The 19,551-nt window shown below is 32.2% G+C and overlaps 1 protein-coding gene across 3 annotated transcripts in view; it reads right to left on the bottom strand.

The window, feature by feature from the left end:
* Positions 1-2,713: 2,713 nt before the first annotated feature.
* LOC124109296 (guanine nucleotide exchange factor subunit RIC1-like) overlaps positions 2,714-19,551 on the bottom strand; it is a 40,553-nt gene continuing 23,715 nt past the window's right edge. The window contains exons 3-5 of one of the 3 annotated variants that reach the window (XM_046467799.2): positions 6,485-6,592; positions 3,448-3,590; positions 2,714-3,226 (exon numbers count right to left, since the gene is read on the bottom strand). In XM_046467799.2, coding sequence (XP_046323755.2) covers positions 3,027-3,226; positions 3,448-3,590; positions 6,485-6,592 — 451 coding nt within the window. In that variant the 3' untranslated portion in view covers positions 2,714-3,026. Of the gene's footprint in view, positions 3,230-3,447; positions 3,591-6,484; positions 6,593-19,551 lie in introns of all 3 variants that reach the window. The other 2 variants (XM_058586575.1, XM_058586574.1) reach the window with 2 other exon arrangements.

Raw genomic sequence — 19,551 nt, 5'->3', positions numbered from 1 at the left:
TTTCTTTACTATGTAGTAAGGCTAATGGCATTATATCCAGCAGCCTGATAGAAAAGCGCAAATCTATTTCAGGTGATTCTCTCAAATGACCTTTCCAAGCTTTAATTTTCTTATCTCTAAATTTCTTACCTCACAGTGTGGCTCAAAGATTAAATGAGAATGTCCATATACACTACTTAGTACAATGCATACAATTCAATAATTTAAGTACTCCATAAATGAATGAAATTATTATTAATCTCATACGCTATTTAATTCTGTATATACAGAATAGATTTTGCCCATAGTTGTTAGTTCTTATTTGCCAAAACAAGGATATTTAGCTTATAAATTGTAAAGGAAAGGTCATGACATTAGTTTAGAAGCACAAAGTAGAGCTATAATAAAGCACTTTATTTATTTATTTTTTATTTGTGCACTTTGTTTTTTAATGATCCCCAAAGTAAATGTTAGAAGATGCATACAATATAATCACAACTGTTTGAAACTTTACTATTACAGATTTTATTCAATTCCAAATGAACTGCATAATCTAGTTCTCAACAGAGAATAGTCATGTGTGAATGACAAATGATCAGACAAATTTGTTGTTCCACAATTTTATCACCAAGCAAATATCAGTGTATATCTTCACAATCTAAGGAGGCTATGACATCACTAGGTGATATAATATTATGGGACCATATATTCCACATATATGTGGAATATCATTGAGCAAAATGTAATTATGTAGCACATGACTGTATTTGCTCTTTTGTAGAGATTTTACTTATTTTTCTTTTCTTTTAATATTTTTTTAGATGTTGATGGATCTTTATTTTATTCATTTATATATATGTGGTGCTGAGAATCTAACCTAGGCAAGTGCTCTATCACTGAGCCACAACCCTTTTCCTTTAGACTGTTGCCACTTAAACATATTTCCATGTACTCTCTAATTTAAAACTGCTTATATTTTTACTTTCCTTTTACTTTTGTGTAAAATAAAATCACAGGTCTGTTTTTATTCAACATGCTTGTGAGATCTATTTTGTTGCACACAGCATTGTTTGTTCAAGTTTACTATACACTTAAACACTGGGTTTAGCTCACTGGGTCTCTGGCCTCCCCTAACCAGGAAATTCTTTATTATTATGTTACCTTTTGAAAGTCTTCATGTATATTTTTTAAAGTTTTAATCCAACTTTTTGGATCCTCAGCAGGATTTTTTGCCCTAATTTTCTAGCTCTATTGAACAGAGAAATGGTATAATGTATGCATTTTAACACATTTATTAAATGTCATTTTGTGTATTTCCCAATTATCAGTAATCCATATGTATTATACTCTTATAATTTATATTTTCCAGTTATAACATTTAATAATGTTCTTCTGCTTTTATTTTTTAAATCCTTATTGGAAATTTCTTTAACCATATAACCAATAAATGATGAGAATAACTGAACTAATTTTAAATACTCAGAAAAATATTAACTACCATTTCAGCTCAAATATTTTTGTTTTCAGTACAAACATTTAAGTTCTAAATATAAATATATATACATCTTGTAGAAAAGATTTTTATTTTTATTTGTATGTTGACATTAAGCTACCAAAAATTCATTATTTGAAGAATAATTTATTTGAAGAAGAGCAACAACAAAATTCCCCTTAAAAACTTGAAATTCTTTCCCATTAGAGAGCAGACTGAAAATGAATATTTAGTGTCCATAACTCCTAAAGCCCACACTTTCATACAAGATTTTTTTCAAAAGCATAAACTGACAAAGACAAAGAATGGGAGAGAAGGTAGAATTTTTAGACAACTTTGAAAGCTGGGAAGCATATGGATAAGTAGAGCCCTTCACTGGCAGTAAAGAATACTGAGAAATGGCTAACTTTACATTGTAGTATACACGAAAGGCTTGGAAACTAAATTAGAACTGGCTTAAAGCCCATTTAAGAAGCACCTGGTTTTCTCAATGCTGTGCAGCCAAGAAATACATAATCTATACTCCAACAGAAAACTGGACATTTTTCATTCGAGAAAAACAGGAATGTCAAAGATAAAATTCACACCTTGAAATTGGACCCTTTAGCCTAACTCTTTCATAACTCAAATTCTAACACTACAGGAGCCAGGTATACATCCACTGGAAAGAACTAAGACTCTTTTCCAAGGAATAGTGGAGAAAGAAAGATGATGGGATTGAAGAGGAGGGGAAGAGAAAGAAGGGGAGAGGAAAAAGTAATGAACATAAAGATAGGGGGCTCCCCAAGTAAATAACTAAATAAGATTATCCCATAGTGAAGATCATATAACCAAATTCACCAAAACTCAGTTTTCAATAAATCCAATTTTATTTTGGGTCTCTATGACAGCAGCAAAATCCATATAATAATAACCATTAGCAATCCAAGGATCTCATATAAATAAAAGAGTAATGGGAACCCTCAGGGTGATGATGATGAAAAATAAAAAAAAATGCAGCTATGTTAAAGGAATAAACGAGTTAAGCGGTAAATACATATAATGTAAAAAACACTTATTAATTCCTAGAGGGACAGAAAATCTGCAGAAAATGAAAAGAAACCATACATGAAAACTAAACATACAACAGGGCTCAGGAACTAATAGGGTCTACATACTGATAAAAATACAAAAAATAAATGAATAACTTCATTGAATAAAATAAAAGTCCTTCAACATATTAAAAAAAAAACACAAAACTTCATTGAGAATATGGAAAGAATATGAGTATGTTGGGAGTAGGGAAGCGGGAAGTGAATGGCCATTTTCCATAGGAGAAAGTCAATAACACAAACTAAAAACTAAAATTAAAGACAATGCTCAGAGCAGTAGAGGAAATATCCAAATAACTAGTACAAGAATTAAAAGGCATATGCCTCTGGACAGAAACCATTGATTTTCTTCAATATGTCTAATATAATTTTGTCTATACACATTGTTTATACATACATATGTATATAGTTAAAAAATTAATAACTCCTAAAATCTTAAATGAAAATAGAAAATGGGGAAGGATTTAATAACAAAGATTAACATTATTAAATGCAAAATAAAATAAATATTCAAAGTAAATAAGCCATACCTCTGCAGTAAATCTACTTGACACTGGTGTAATAAATCCAACTTTACCATCATTAAACACAACAGCAAATCCATCAAGTGTGGCACAATATTCCATGTCTCTGATGTGCACATCGGCAAAGCCCAGAAATGAACCTACTGAGGAATAAAAAAGTGCACAAAATAGGTTTATGAGTATAATAAAACTATCACACGTTTGCTTGCAAACCCTCTAAGAATAGTTAAAATGACAAAAATTATAACCTAATGACCCTAAACAATTAAACTAAAATCAATGCTCATCCAAAGAAAATACCTAACTAGGTTATGTCAAATATTAAACAACTGGTTCTACTTTCTGTAGAAAGTGTAATTACCTCTAGATGATTGCAGATCTACTGAAAAGGGTACTGTGCAAAGATTAATGGCTTTCCTTCCATTTGTCATTCCTTCCCAGTGAATAAGATGAAGAAGTCCATCAGAAGTAGCAACCAGAAGATCTTCCAGTACAGACTGCAAACTGTAGGGAAATAAGCAACTTAAATCACTTTTAAAAACATGCTAGGAAAGTAATGACTATGAATATAATTACTCTGGAAAAGGCTAATGCAAAAGAATCATGACATCTCCATTTATATGCAATTTAGCTATGACTTTTACCTATGTATAATTCAATCTAGATTCAGAAATTCAGGGAAAAATGATGGACTATGTGTAGCCACAGTTACAAACTTGATGAATTGGGTTAAAAACTAGAAATGCTGAAACAGCAAATTAGTAAAGAGAAGCACAAGTGATAAATGACATGAAAGGAAAAGAGGAGGGGAAACCATAAAAAGAACAGACATTAACAACAGGATGACAATCTAGAGCCATGGACTGTGGAGGTAATAATACTCAAGCATTGTCCAAAAGAATTTTCAATAATGATGGAAATGTTCTATATTGGTACTATCTTATAAAAGTAGCTAATAGCCTTATGTAGTGAATGTACACTTGAAAATTAATAGCATATATAATCTCTACATTAAAATTAACAATGGCGCAACAAAACATGACCAGACATATGAACAGGAAAATGCGACCCAAATTTCAAAAGAAAAATCCATCAATAGAAATAAATGACCAATAGAATTAGCAGATAATGATTTTAAAGATGATAAAGAATCTATATGAAAGACAGATACATCATATACCTTGTTTAATTAAAAGTAAACAAAATTGTTAAAATAAAGGCTGATGTCAGTTGTTAAAGTAATGAATATTTCCATAAATGATGGCAAATATAGGGCTTGCCCTAAGCCATCCAAGTGCTACTAACGATTCCTTCCCTCATGAAGATCTAGTATATTAAAGGATTAATTCTTGGCATACATGCCAGGACCCTGTACCAATAACCCACAACTTTTCATGCTATATGGGTTCTCAAATATTCTGAATATCATCCTTGGTTTTAAGTACATACAAGATACATTTAAATACACTTAAGTTATGTCCTCAGAAAACCTCTTCAATCACTGGCTGCATGGGCATTATAACAACTATCTGGTATCCCAAATATGTGTATGTATTTTTAAATTTAGGATCTTATTGAGTTATAAATAATTTAATATGGTTAGAGAGCAATATAATACATATATGCTTCCATGTGTACCTTGAAGTAGAAGAGTGTTTCTGATAAATCAAAATTATTTTAAACATTATATGAATTATATAATTCACATGTTAAAAACTCTAAAAATGTTATTATTAGAGACAGGGTCTCACTGAGTTGCTTAGCACTTCACCCTTGCTGAGGCTGACTTTGAACTCATGATCCTCTTGTCTCAGCCTTCCGAGTTTCTGGGATTACAGGTGTGTGCCACTGTGCTGGGCCTCTTTTTTTTTATAGGTTCTTTTTCTATCCTGTTTCCATACACCAAACAGGTTTTACCACCAAGTGGACGTAAAAAGCCAAGTTTGTAGTTTTCACCTCGCATGGTACCCATACGTTCAAAATTCCTTCTACATAATAATCTATCCTGAAAAGAGATATTGCTTCCAAATTTTATGATGATCATTGTCAAAGCAAACTACACTGTAACTGTTTTACAGCACCACTTTTCTTTTTTGTAAACTGTACTGAAATAAATTAGTCATCATTGCTAATGTTTTTTCTAATGCAATAAAACAGTAATCATCCCGACCCTCAAAAAAATCTGTTCTGCATCAAGTTACATTCTTAAAAAGGATTTCAATGCTGAAATATATAAAGTCTTAAGCGATGAGTAACCTTTTGACGAACGTGATGATTATCCTGAATTCTAATATTTTGTGACACTTCCACATTTAAGAAAATAACAGCATTCTTTTCTATGAGAATATAAAAAAGATGGAATAAGCAAGGCGGACAATAGCTAACAACTTGCACATGATTTTTCTGTAATATGTTCCAGTGCCATTCTATTCTAATAAGAGAAATGGTGAAAGAAGCCATTTCATTAAAATTGTAAATCAAGAGGATCTTTCAAAAAATAGGTATTACATTTATATAGTTCAATACATTCATATTATATTCATATGGCTCAATATTTTTACAAAGTAAACAGTAAAAATATCTTCCCAAACCTGTCTTGAGGCTACTTGGTTCTCATCCCCAGTTTCTTATGTATTCTTCTAGAACAATAAATATTCTAATACTACCATCTTCTCTTATATATATCATAATATTAATATTAAAAGTATATATTATAATATTCACATTGTTTTTTGTCACTCACTAATATAGTTAGAAAGTTTTTTTCAGTAAAGAATATCCTCATTGTTTTCACAGCTGCACATTATTTAAAAACAGTTTCTTACATTTACACAATGGCAACAATATGCAGTTAAACTAAGTGGCAGCTAAAATGTCAACCATGAAGCACTTTAAGAAATAATGTCAAATTATAAATAAGACCACTTATTTCATCAATAGATGTAAAAATAGATTTTTGGTGTAAAAACAGATTTTTGGTATTTTGGCTGCCTTGTCATAGAATCTTTATTCTTACTTGGATCAGAAAGCTTAATTTTCTTCTAAATTTCCTAGAAATATATGAAGGCTTTGAAAACAAAGGCACTTTCTCTTTACCTTAAATTATGATTACGTAATGATTTTTATCACTATCTTTTAGAGGGACATGGATAATATTATTTAGTCAAACAATTCTAGACCTTATCAAAAAATGTAAATTCCAAAGTAAAATTACCCAATTTATGAGCTTTATTATCACAAGTAAAATAATGTACTATTTGTAAAACTTCAAATGTCTTAATCAAGCATTTCCATTTGAATTATAAGAAATGCAAGCAATTTTCCTGTTGATCATGTTATTAACCAACTACATTGTCTACTATCATTACAAAATGCCAAATTTAACCAAAGCACTGTACCTCATGATGGGTGCTTGTAAATCCAATATTTTCCTCATCTCTAAATTTAATGCTGGAGCACAGTGTTCTTCCTTAAAATGGGGTGTCCCCTTCATTTGTGGACTTCCTCTAAAAGAAACAGCACAGGGTTAAAGAGAAATATTGTGGCTAATTTACACCCAATTAAATAAACATAACTAAACTTAAAAGTCAGATGTTTATCCTTTAGATTCTCAAATGAAAAACAGATAAATTCTATTGTAATAGACATATCTATTTGTTAATTGGAAAAAAGTAAGTTTGATCAATGTAACTTATATTGGAGAACTGAAAGTTGAGATTCTATGTGTGGGGGGCATTTAAAATAAAAATGAAGTCTCAAGAGAACCAACAGACATTTTGTTTAAAATGACTAAGGAAACTCTGTGGATTGGAAAACAATGGAAGAAATGTATTATTCCATATATAGTAAATGTTCCAAGAGGTCCACATTGTTACTTCATCTAATCTTACTCCACACTTCATTTTTCATTCCTGTTCTTTGGTTATATTAGAACTAAGTCAGATTCAGGAATATAATTAGATGTTTCAAAAATTATTTGGTAATAATAAAAAGCAAAATATCTAAACTTTAAAAAAATCCATGGGTGTTAAATGGCTGCACTATAGTGGCTAGGTCAACACCAACATAATTGAGCTGCCACATAACCCCCCTCAAAAGGACTACATGAGTTGATTTGGATTCTTTATTTCCATGTGGCATAAGAGCAGGCTATTATTCACTACACTACTTTTCTTCCTCAATGCCTGAGTTAGGATTTAATATAATCTGTCCCTTTTCCTACTGTTGGCTATCAATTTGGGCAATAATTAGCCTGCTGACATCACCTCTCTTCCTTTCCACTCACCTACAATCCTGGTACTATTTAAAATTACATGCAAAAGTTGAACAGACCCAATGGCTTTTAAGGTTCCTGGCTTTGTGAAAATTCTGTTGCTCAGAAACTTTGCTTGCTTACTTTTTATTTCTGGACTATTTTTCACATGTTTGGTGGTGGCTTTTTGCCATCTTGTCCTGCTACTGCAACAACATGGAATATTTGTTTCTATATCTGAATGGCTGAGCCAATTAAGTTAGCTACACGAGTTCATGTTCAACTAATATTTGATCAACATGAAAGTCTGTAAAATATACATGGGTAACATTTAAACTGCTAATCATATACTCTGGTAAATCTCCTGAGACATTCTCTAAGTATAACTGGTTATGGAGTTAATTTGTATTTTTCAAAGTAGTACAGAGACAGTACTTAAAATTCAAATATTGCTAGAAGGCTTGTGAAAAAGAAAAAAAAAAATATATATATATATACATACACATAGTGGTAGTCTTTTCAGTGGAAATTTAAGATATATCTACTAAATGCAGGAGATTCTTATTAGAATAAGCCAACTCCTAAAGACAGCTTTGAGTTAAAATGGAGAAAACAAAACAAAAACTAAATATTTGATATTAATAAATTCCTATATTTTTAGATTAGTAACAGTGTGATTTTGTTTCTTTAAAATATCTGTTACAGATAAAATTAAGTAGTAAGTATTGAATGATAAAGTATCTGGAATTTGCTTTAAAACTTTTTAAGTATGCTTAGAGGAAAGGGTAAGGCTAATGACTCTGGGAGATGAATATATGGGTTTTCATTATATTTTTCTTTCTGGTGCATATTTTTACAAATTTTGTAACAATATATTTCCCTCCTCATTTAAAAGGTTTTGTTGCAGTGTCTTATATTCTCATGAGTGGATATGGGATTCAATCTCACACACACCCATCTTTTTATAGTGTTAGGGATCCACCCTAGCCCTCAATGATATTCATATTCATAGACTTCACCCTTTTTCCCCCTCTTCCTATCTCAAAGTTCTTACAATCGTTTTATTATCCGTTCTGAATTTTCAGAATGATGTACTTTACACAAGTATGTGAATTTATATCACTGTGCTGGGCACTTGACCTGTTCAAACCAATGATGTCTTTAGGTCTACAAAATTTACATATTTTGTTTCCTTAATATATTAATAGGGTTCTTTGTTTCCTGTTATCTCTTTCTGGAACTCTTGTTCAATTAGATACTGAGCCTCTTATCAACCTCTTTCTCTATTTTGTTCTATATTCTATGTCCAGAGATAGCCTTTCAACTGTGTCATGCTTTTCTTTTCATCCCACAAACTTTCTTAGTTGCTCTCTCCTTTTTCTTCTTAGGGCATCATGTTTTGTTTCATGAAGCAATACTGTCTGAGGTAATTGATTTTCATTTCCTTTAAGTATTTTTGTTTCCTGCATTGTGTGCTCCTTTAAAATGCCCCAACCCCCAGCTTTCTGTTATGTATCCTTCTTCTATATTAGAAAATTTCCTAAGATAGCTAACAATTTTTGGTTGGTTGCTCCTATTTAAAGGGTCAACATTAAAAAGCTAACAATAATGCTGTATATATATGTATAGGCCGGGCTTGCCAACTATGGGCTTCAGGGTAATGTCCAGCTGGCTTTTTTGCTGATGTCTTCAAATACTAGTTAGTTGTTAAGTAGCTTTTCTGGAGTAGTTCAATTTGTATAGGAAAGAGCTCTCAATTGTGCCTAAGATATTTAGGCATGAAAGACAGACATCTGGAGCCAAGCAGGGAAGGGAGGCTTAATGAACTACTATTCAGTATGACAAGTTTCACTTAATCCTGATCTTTAGTTCAGTGCCTCACAGTTACCCCACTCTGTTTGGAATTCCTCTGGTTCAACCAGACAATGTACTTCCTGTCACCACGAGATGAAAACAAAGGGTCCTTATCCATATCTGGATTTTAAAAGCAATATGTCTGTGGTACTTACTAGTCCATCTAACTCCTGAGCTTTTTTGAGTATATGAATGAATCAAAGTGATTTTTGTATCCTACAGGTTTAAGCCCTCAGGTTTAATTAACTCTTCCTAAGTCATTTACTCTTTTTTTTCCAATTTTTAGGTCAATGACTACCTTTAATGACCTCTAAATGTTGTTAAAGATAAAAATATTTCAAATTTTTGTTCTGTTGATTTTCAAGAGGAAATTACCTCACTACCTATCTTAAAATAGGAAAGCCTATTTTTCTTTATATAAATACTTTCCTCTATTATAGTGAAGTATTATAAGAATTCTGAAAAAATTTTAAATAAATCCTGATTTCTCATAAAATCAGTGGGAAATTTCACAGAAAAAATTCCATTCTCTCTTCTAAACAAATTAAAATACAGCAAAATCAAAAACAACATTAACAGGAATTGGGGTTGTGGCTCAGTGATAGAGGGCACACCTGGCACTTATGAGGCACTGGGTTCGATTCTCAGCACCATATAAAAATGAATAAAATAAAGGTATTGTGTTCAACTACAACTAAATAATAACAACAACATTAGCATCTGGGTGCAGTGGTGTGAGCCTATAATACCAGCAGCTTGGGAAGCTGAAGCAGGAGAATCATAAGTTCAAAGCCAGCTTCAGCAACTTAGCAAGGAAGGCCCTAAGGAACGTTGAGACTCTTGTCTCAAAATAAAAATAATAAAAGAGCTGAGAATATGGTTCAGTGGTTAAATGCCTCCGGGGTTCAATCCCTGATACCAAAAAAAAAAAAAAAAAAAAAAATTATAAACAAAAACACACACAATAAAAATACTATTACTTATAGTTTATCAATAATTTGATAAAGTATAGCCATCAAATGGTTATAAGAGAGCCAAAGAAGATGAAGACAAAACTGAAGATGAAAGGATAAGTTGAAGCCAGATTATGAAAGGCACTAAAGGCTAGGAAAATAGTAATAACTGAAGCATTTACTATGCATGAAACAGTGTACAAAATGTTCTAGACACATTATCTCAACCATTTATAATCTTTTGAGATAAGCTTTATTATTCTAATATTTGAATTTTTTTTTTCTAACAAGAGAAAAAACTAAAACTTAAAAACACTGAGAACTTTATAGTCACAGAGCTGACAATTGAGCTTTTGGGTTCAGTACTAGGTTCTAAGCAAATGAAAATTATAGTTAAGGAAAGAAATGTGATAACCTTTGTTTACACAAATAAATAATGAGATAAATGCTGAAGAATAGATGGGGATGAAATAGGAGAGGGAGTGGAGATTGTAGACTAATTAGAAGACAGTTATGTTTCTACATTTGGGCACAAACAAATATGGTGGTTACTTGCCTACTTAAAATTAGGGATGGCCCCATAACTTACTTTGGTCAAAATATAAGAATAAAGGATTTGTATTCCTTATGGGTAGAAGATTTAAGATCTGCTATTCTGTACACCATGTTGTTTTTAAACTCTGTGATAGGGATTTAGTTTAGGCTGAATGACACAGCATACTAAATCAAATAACTGAACATTGTTGTTGTTAGACTTTTGTCCAGTAAAACTCAACAAATTGCACTGGAAAACAAACTGCTCTGTAATCCCAGTCACTGAGGAGGCTGGAGGAGGATTACAAATTGTCAGTCTGAGCAACTTAGTGAGACTGTCTCAAAATAAAATTAAAAGGGCTGGGAATATAGCTCATTGGTAGAGTGTTTGCCTATTGCTTAGTATGCGTGAGGCCCTGGGTTCAATCCCCAGTGCTGCAAACAAAACAAAACACCAAGTTAATAGTTTGTAACTATTCTACATGAGTGTTTTTTTTTTTTAAAGAAAGAGAGAGAGAGAGAGAGAGAGAGAGAAAGAGAATTTTTTAATATTTATTTCTTAGTTTTCGGAGGACATAACATCTTTGTTTGTGCTGAGGATCGAACCCGGGCCGCACGCACGCATGCTAGGCGAGCGCGCTATCGCTTGAGCCACATCCCCAGCCCTACATGAGTGGTTTTATAAACTATGTAGTCTGAGATATAGAAAAATTAGATATACAATAAATTTGAAAAGATCCGCAGTGAGACACATTATATTTGACTGTCAAAAGATAAAAACGGGCTGGGGCTGTGGGTCAGCGGCAGTGCACTTGCCTGGCATATGTGAGGCACTGCATAAAAATAAATAAAATAAAGGTCTATCAACAACAGCAGCAACAGAGGTAACTCTTCACATAGAAGGGATTCTCCTTTAGACTACCAGCCAATTTTTCATCAAGTACTTGGGAGACCAGAAGCAAAGAAAGAAAAAAATGACGAAGAATTGTATTCTTCAAAAATAAAGACGAAACTAAGAGATTCCAGATAAAAAAGTTTATTTCCAGATAAAAAAGTTGAGGGAATTTGACAAAAGTAGACTTGAACAACAGGAAATGCTGAAGAAAGTCCTTCAGACTAAAGTGAAAGGACAAGAGACAATAACTGAAAAGCCATGTGAAAATATAAGACTACTGAAAAATGTTAACTACAAAGACCACTATAAAAGCTGGTAGTATTATATATTTGGTCCTCTATGACCCTTTTTCCCTATGTGATTTAACAAATGCATAAAACAAAAATTATAAATCTGTTAATAATCACACAATGCAAAAGATGAAATTTGACAATAACAATCAAAAAGAGGAGGCATGGAGGTATACCAGGAACGTAGTTTTGCTATACTATTAAAGATAAATTGATATTAACTCAAACTAGGCTTGGGTAGATGTAAGATGTTAATTGTAATACCCAAGGTAATAAAAACAAACAAAAAAACAAACACTGTAAAGGATACGAGAAAGGACAAAACATGTAGTACTGCAAAAAAATCAAAAAGAAAGCAGCCATGGAGGAACCCAGAACAAAAACAATAGATAATAAGGAAAACAAATAGAAGAGTGGCTGACATCTTTCCCTATCAGTAGTAACTTTATATTTAAATGGATTAAAGGTTCCAATTAAAAGACAAAGACTGTCAGAATATGTTTTTTTAAAAAAATGATTACAAATATAAGTTGTCTAAAAGAACTCACTTTAGATCCAAAGACATAAATAGTCAAAGGATAGAAAAAGATATTCCGTGAAGATAGTAACCAATGGATTGAAGAAGAAACTAAAAGGGAAATTAGAAAATACTCTGTAATTAATGAAAATAAAACTGAACATTGTAGGATGCCATTTACAGTGTTCTTTCTTTCTTATATGGGTAAATAAACATGGTCTTGGATTTGGCAATTGCTTGTAACACCAAAAGCATAAGAAACAAAAAGAAAATAGATATAATTGGACTTCATCAAAATTAAATGTGTGTACAAAATATACTATCAAGAAAGAGAAGAAAGGAAAAAGATAAACATTCCAATTAAACATGAAGAGATGACTTCCCTAGAAGTCTAGGGAACATATCAAATGGCCAATAAGCAAAGGAAAATATAATCAACGTCACTGGGTAAATATAAATCAAAATCCTACTGAGATACTACTTCACATCCATTGGGATGGCCATAAAAAGAAACGGAAAATGGCAAGAAGTAGTAATGGTTTAGAGAAACTGGAACCCTCTTACAATGCTTGTGGGAAAACAGTCTGTTGGTTCCTCAAAATGGGAAGGGGAGAGAGAGGTCTGAACTAGAACATGATATATTCCATGCTTTTATTATTATGTCAAAATGGATTCTACTGTCACATATAACTAAAAAAAACAATAAAAATGTTGACTTTAAACTTGCCATATGGTCTAGCAATTCTACTCAGGTATATGCCCAAGGGTCAAAACAAAATGTTCAAATAAAAACTGTACAGTAACATTCATAGCAGCACTATTCATAATAGCCAAAAGACGGAAACATCCTCAATGTCCACCAACAGAAAAATAAATAAACATAATGGATAAATACAAGGTGGTATATCCACACAAAAGATTACTGCCATGAGGGAATGAATTATTGATACATGCAAAAACATGAATGTACCCTGAAAACATTATGCTAAATTAAAGAAACAAGAAACAAAAGGCTATATAGTGTGTGATTCTATTTACTTGTTATAACCAGAATAGGTAAATTCATAAAGACAGAAAATAGATTCATGCTCACAAACACTCAAAGTAGAAATAGGGAGTAATTCCTCAATAGGTCCATGGTTTCTGTTTAGAGTAATGCAGAAGTTCTTGAACTAGATAATGATTGCATAAAACACTGCAAATGTACTTGATGTCAGTGAACCACATGCTTTAAAAAGGATAAACTTTATGTCATGTATATTTCATTACAAAGGAGAAAAGAAACCCATACAATTCTGCCACCTCACTATGAAAACTTGACCTCCACCCAAACCATATTTCCCTGTATTCTACAGCATTTTGTTTAATCTTATTATTACATCTGTTAAATTATGCCAGTACTGTAACTATTGGTATAAATTTCTGACTTACCTGCTGCATGTTCCTCCAGAGGAGGAATCATATCTAATTACATTTGATGCTGTCTGTAACAAGAGTAAAAGTGTGCAGGGTGAGAGGTAGGGGCCTAATTTCATTTTATTACATATGAATTTCCAGTTTTCCCATTTGTTGAAGAGACTCTCTTTTCTCCAATGCATGTTTGTGGAGCCTTTGTCAAGTATAACTGTATTTATGTGGGTTTGTCTCTGTGTTTTTTATTCCATACCATTATTCTCCAAGACTTTTTTGGTGCCAATACCATGCTGTTTTTGTACTATAGCTCTGTAGTATAATTTAAGGTCTGGTATTGTGATGCCTCCTGCTTCACTTTTCTTGCTGAGGATTTCTTTGGATATTCTGGGTCTCTTATTTTTCCAAATGAATTTCATGGCTGCCTTTTTTATTTCTGTGAAGAATGTCATTGGATGGAACCTTAATAGGAATTGCATTAAATCTGTATAACACTTTTGGTAATATGTCCATTTTGACAAAATTAACTCTGCTTTTTAGGTCTTCTTCAATTTCTTTCTTTAGTATTCTGTAATTCTCATTGTAGAGGTCTTTTACCACTTTTGTTAGCTTGACTCCTAAGTATTTTATTTTATATATATATTTTTTGAGGCTATTGCGAATGGGACCATTTCCCCTAATTTCTCTTTCAGTTGATTCATCACTGATATATAGGAACACAATTGATTTATGGGTGTTAATTTTATATCCTGCTACTTTGCTGAACTCATTTATGAGTTCTAGAAGTTTTCTGGTGGAGTTTTGTTTGTATTTTGACTTCTAAATATAGAATCATGTCATTAGCAAACAGGGATAGTTTGAGTTCTTCTTTTCCTGTTCATATCCCTTTAATTTCTTTCTCCTAATTTCTCTGGCTAGTTTCCAGGACTATGTTCAATACAAGTCATGAATGAGGGCATCTCTGTCTTGTTCCAGTTTTTAGAGGGAATGCTTACTATTTTTCTCCATTCAGAATGATGCTGGCCTTAGCTTTAGCATATATAGTTTTTAAAATGTTGAGGTATGTTCCTATTATCCCTAGTTTTTCTGGTGTTTTGAACATGAATGGATGCTGTATTTTGTCCAATGCCTTTTCTGCATCTATTGAGATAATAATGTGATTCTTGTCTTTAAGTCTATTGATGTGAAGAACTGTTTGTAGATTTTTGTCTGGTGAACCAACCTTGCATCTCTGAGATGAACTGCACTCGATCATGGTGCACTATCTTTTACATATGTTTTTATATGCGATTTGCCAGAATTTTTACTAAGAAATTTTGTACCTATGTTCATCAGGGGTATTGGTCTGAAAATTTTCTGGATGTCTTCGTCTGGTTTTGGAATCAGGATACTAGCTTCATAGAATGAGTTTGAAAGGATTCCTGCCTTTTCTATTTCATATAATAATTTGAGGAGGATTGCTGTGAATTCTTCTTGAAGGTCTGGTAGAACTCAGCTGAGAATCCATCTGGTCCTGGGCTTTCCTTTGAAGATAGGCCTTTTTTTTTTTTTTTTTAAGTAGTTGTTATCTTTACTCTGTTATATTTTTACAGGATATGGTTTGTTCCTTCTGATGGCTGTGAAAGAGAATCTATTTTATGCCTTTTCCCCAATTTCTTGCAGCCTGATGACAATATTGACTTGTAAAAGCAACACTCCAATCTCTTGTTGGTAGGCCTTTGATGACATCTTCAACTCCATTGCTTGAAATTGATCTGCTTGAATTTTCTATGTCCTCCTGATTCAATTCGGGAAGGTCAATGTCTTCAAGACTTTCTATTTTATTAGAGTATAAATTTTCAAAATAGTTTGATTTTCACCTGTATTTCAGTAGTGACCATCACGATGTTTCCTTTTTCATGATTTAGTAATCTGTGTTTTCTCCCTCCTTCTGTTATCAATTTTATGTTTTCAAAGAACCAACTTTTTGATTTGTTGACTTTTTGCATTGTTTCTTTTGTTTCAATTTCATTGATTTTAATTATTTTCTGTCTTCTACTGCTTTTGGTGTTGATTTTTTGTTTTTTTCTAGGGCTTTGGGATGTAATGTTAGGTTATTTACTTGTTGATTTTCTATTCTTTTAATGAATGATCTCAATGCAATGTACTTCCCCTAGAACCACCTTCATAGCGTCCCAGAGGTTTTGATATGTTGTATTACTACTCTAACATACTTGTAAGTATTTTTAAATTTCATCCTTGATTTCTTCTGCTATCTGTTCTTCATTAAATAACATATTAGTCTCCAGGTGTTAGAGTAGATTCTATTTTTTATTTTATCATTGATTTCTAATTTTATTCCATTCTGATATGACAGAATGCAAGGAATTATCTTTATTTTTTTGTATTTGCGAGGAGTTGCTTTGTGGCCTAAGATATGGTCTATTTTACAAAAGGATCCATGTGCTGCTGAAAAAAAAGGTGTATTCAGTCCTTGATAGATGAAATATTCTATATATGTCTATTAAGTCTAAAGTATTAATTGTATTTTCTAGTTCCATAACTTCTTTATTTAGTTTTTGTTTGGAGGAACTATGCAGTGGTGAGACATGTATTAAAGTCATTCAGTATTACTGTGATGCTTTATTGTTTGGGGCATATTTATGACTGTTATGTCTTATTGATGTATAAATCCCTTAAGCAGTATGAAATGTCCTTCTTTGTCCCTTTTGACTTTGGCTTAAAGTCCACTTTATCTGATATGAGGATAGAAATCCCTAGCTTGTTTATGTGGTCCATGTGAATGCGATGTTTTTTTTCCCCATCTTGTTACCTTCAATCTATGAAGTTCTAGCATAGTAAGGAGTCTCTTGGAGACAGCATATTGTTGGGTCTTGTTTTTTAATCCTATCTGCTAGTCTATGTCTTTTGATGAATGAGGTCAGGCCATTTACACTTGATATTATTATTATTTTTATTTAATTGTGGGTTTTTAATTTGAATTAGTTTCTTCGTTAAGTCACTCATTGTTCTTTTAGTTTAGTTCCCCACTTCACTGCATTTTATTTTTAATTTATTCTTTTTGAAATATAGTTTTATAGTGCAGGCTTTCTAGTCTTGAATTCTTCTACCTTTTGTTTATCAAGGAAGGTTTTTATTTCTTTGTCAATTCTGAAGTTTAATTTTGCCATGTATAGTATTCTTGACCATCATCCATTTTCTTTCAGAGCTTGGTAAATGTTATTCCAAGACCTCCTAGTTTTGAGGGTCTGAGTTGAGAAATCAGCCAAGATCCAGAATGGTTTGCCTCTAAATGTTACCTGTTGTTTTTCTCTGGCAGACTTTAAAATTCTATCCTTATTTGTATTTAGGCATTTTCATTATAATGTGCCTTTGGTTAAGTCTGTTGTAATTTTGTGTATTTGGTATCTCATAAGACTCCTGGATTTGATTTTCCATTTTATTCTTTAGGTTTGGGAAATTTTATTATTTCATTGAAAAAAGTTGTGCATTTGTTTGGTTTGTATCTCTGAGCTTTCATCTACCTAATAAATCTTAAATTTGTTTTTTTTTTTTTTTCAGGTTAATCTGTATTTCTCAGAAGTTCTGTTCATAGTTTCTTCACATCTTTTCTCCATGGTCAACTTTATTTTCAATATTTTATATATATATATTTTTTTCATGTGTATTTCTTTATTTTGCTATGAACATGTTTGTGGCATATATATTTTTTCTTTCTTTATTCTCTTATCATGTGACATGATTTATTTCCATGTCATGGCATTTAAGTATTACTAAGTTTTTAGGAAAAATGAAGGAGAGGAATAAACATCATTAGGGACTTTCTTTCGAAAAAGAGATAAAGCATGTTTTTGGTTATAGGCAGAATAGTTGTTTCACAGAAGGACCTTGTTATTGTAATTATTTGGGGATCAGTATGGCTTAAAGAGATGTGCATGGGTGCATAGTTGACAAATTAATTTTATGTGTCAATTTGGCCATAGAGTGCTCAGATTAAACCTTATTTATGGACATGTGTCTGTGAGGGTGTATCTGGATGAGATTAGCATTCAAATTGTTGGACTCAGTTAATCAACTCTCCTCCCAGAAAGTGGGTGGCATCAAGGATTAAATATTTATAGTCTTCATTGTCTAAAACTCTTGTCTTCCAAGTATAGTCTGTGTTGATGCTTTCAACTAAATTTTTAATTTAATTTTTCTTCATTTTGAGTATTTCTTTTTTCTTCAGAATCTCTTTATTAAAGTGATATTTCACTTCCTGTATTGTCTCTCTGATTTCACTCCTTATATAATCCTTTACCTCACAGATATACATTTCTAACTCTGTCTCTGATATTTCTTCCACTGTGGTGTTGATGGATTCAATTATTGGAGTACCTTCATTTGTTTGAGGCTATTTGCTCCCTTGCTTTTTCATGCTGTTTGTGTGTTTACCCATCTAACAGTATGGATGTGAGGCAGTAGAGTTTTTATCTTGTGGACTTACAGTGTCCTTGAAAGTTTCTAGTACCTTACTTTCTGAGAAGCTGCATCTCTTCTTTCTTGCTTTCATGCCATAGAGCAGCCAGGAAAGCAACCTCCTCTACCCCACCATATTGAAATCCTGGTATGTATGTTTCTTAAAGTCATGTTCTTGACTCCATTTTATTTTGTCACCCTTGTATTTTTTTTTCCCATATTTTTTATTGTTCCATTATAATTATACATTGTGGTGGGATTCATTGCTACAGATTTGTATATGCACATGATTCAACGACATAATTTGGTCAATAGTGTTTACCAGTTTCCCCCCATCCCTCCCCTCCACCTTCCTCCTGGTAACTTTCTGTATTCCACTGGTCTCTCTTCAATTTTGAAGAGAACCTTGCTTATACATATGAGAGAAAACTTACAAACTTTGACTTTGTGAGTATGGCTTGTTTCACTGAACATAATGTTCTCAAGATCCATCCATTTTCCTGCAAATGATATAATTTCATTCCTTCTCTTTATGACTGAATAAAACTCTATTGTGTACATATACCACATTTTCTTTATCCATTCATTCACTGACAGACACTGAGGTTGGTTCTATAGTTTGGCTATTGTGAATTATGCTGTTCTAAACACAGGTATGCATGTATCACTATAGTATGATAACTATTTCTTTAGGATACATACTGAGGAGTGGTAAAGGAATGGTGGTTCCATTCCTAGTCTTTTGGGGAAACTCTATACTATTTCCACATGGCTTGAACTAATTCACAATCTTAACAGTGTAAAAGTGTTCCTTTTTCTCCAGCATTTATTATTCTTGTATTTTGATGGCTGCCATTCTAATTGGAGTGAGATGAAATCTTAGTATAGTTTTAATTTGCATTTCCCTGACTACTAAAGATGTTGAAAAATTTTTTCATATTTGTTGGACATTTGCTATTTCTTCTTTTGAGAAGTGTCTGTTTAAACTGCTCACTTGTTAATTAGAATATTCAGTTTTTGTATGTTGTTTTTTGAATTCTTTATATATTCTGGATATTAATCTTGTCAGAAGAATAGCTAACAAATATTTTCCTTCATTCTGTAGATTCTCTCTACACATTCTTAAATGTTTCCTTTTCTGTGCAGGTGGTTTTAAACTTTATGTTATTCTATTCAATAATTCTTGTTATCATTTACTGAGATTTAGAAATCCTATTGAGGAAGTTGTTGACTGTGCCTCTTATGTTAGAATGTTGAATCTACATTTTCTTCTAGGAGTTGCATAGTTTCAGTTCTAATTCC

This window comes from Marmota monax, unplaced genomic scaffold, assembly GCF_021218885.2.
Source record: "Marmota monax isolate L192 unplaced genomic scaffold, Marmota_monax_Labrador192_F-V1.1 WCK01_AAM20220418_F8-fsc01623, whole genome shotgun sequence".
In the NCBI taxonomy this organism is placed as follows: Eukaryota; Metazoa; Chordata; class Mammalia; order Rodentia; family Sciuridae; genus Marmota; species Marmota monax.
Note: the sequence above shows the minus strand (reverse complement) of the source record. Positions and strands in the feature narration are given on the sequence as shown.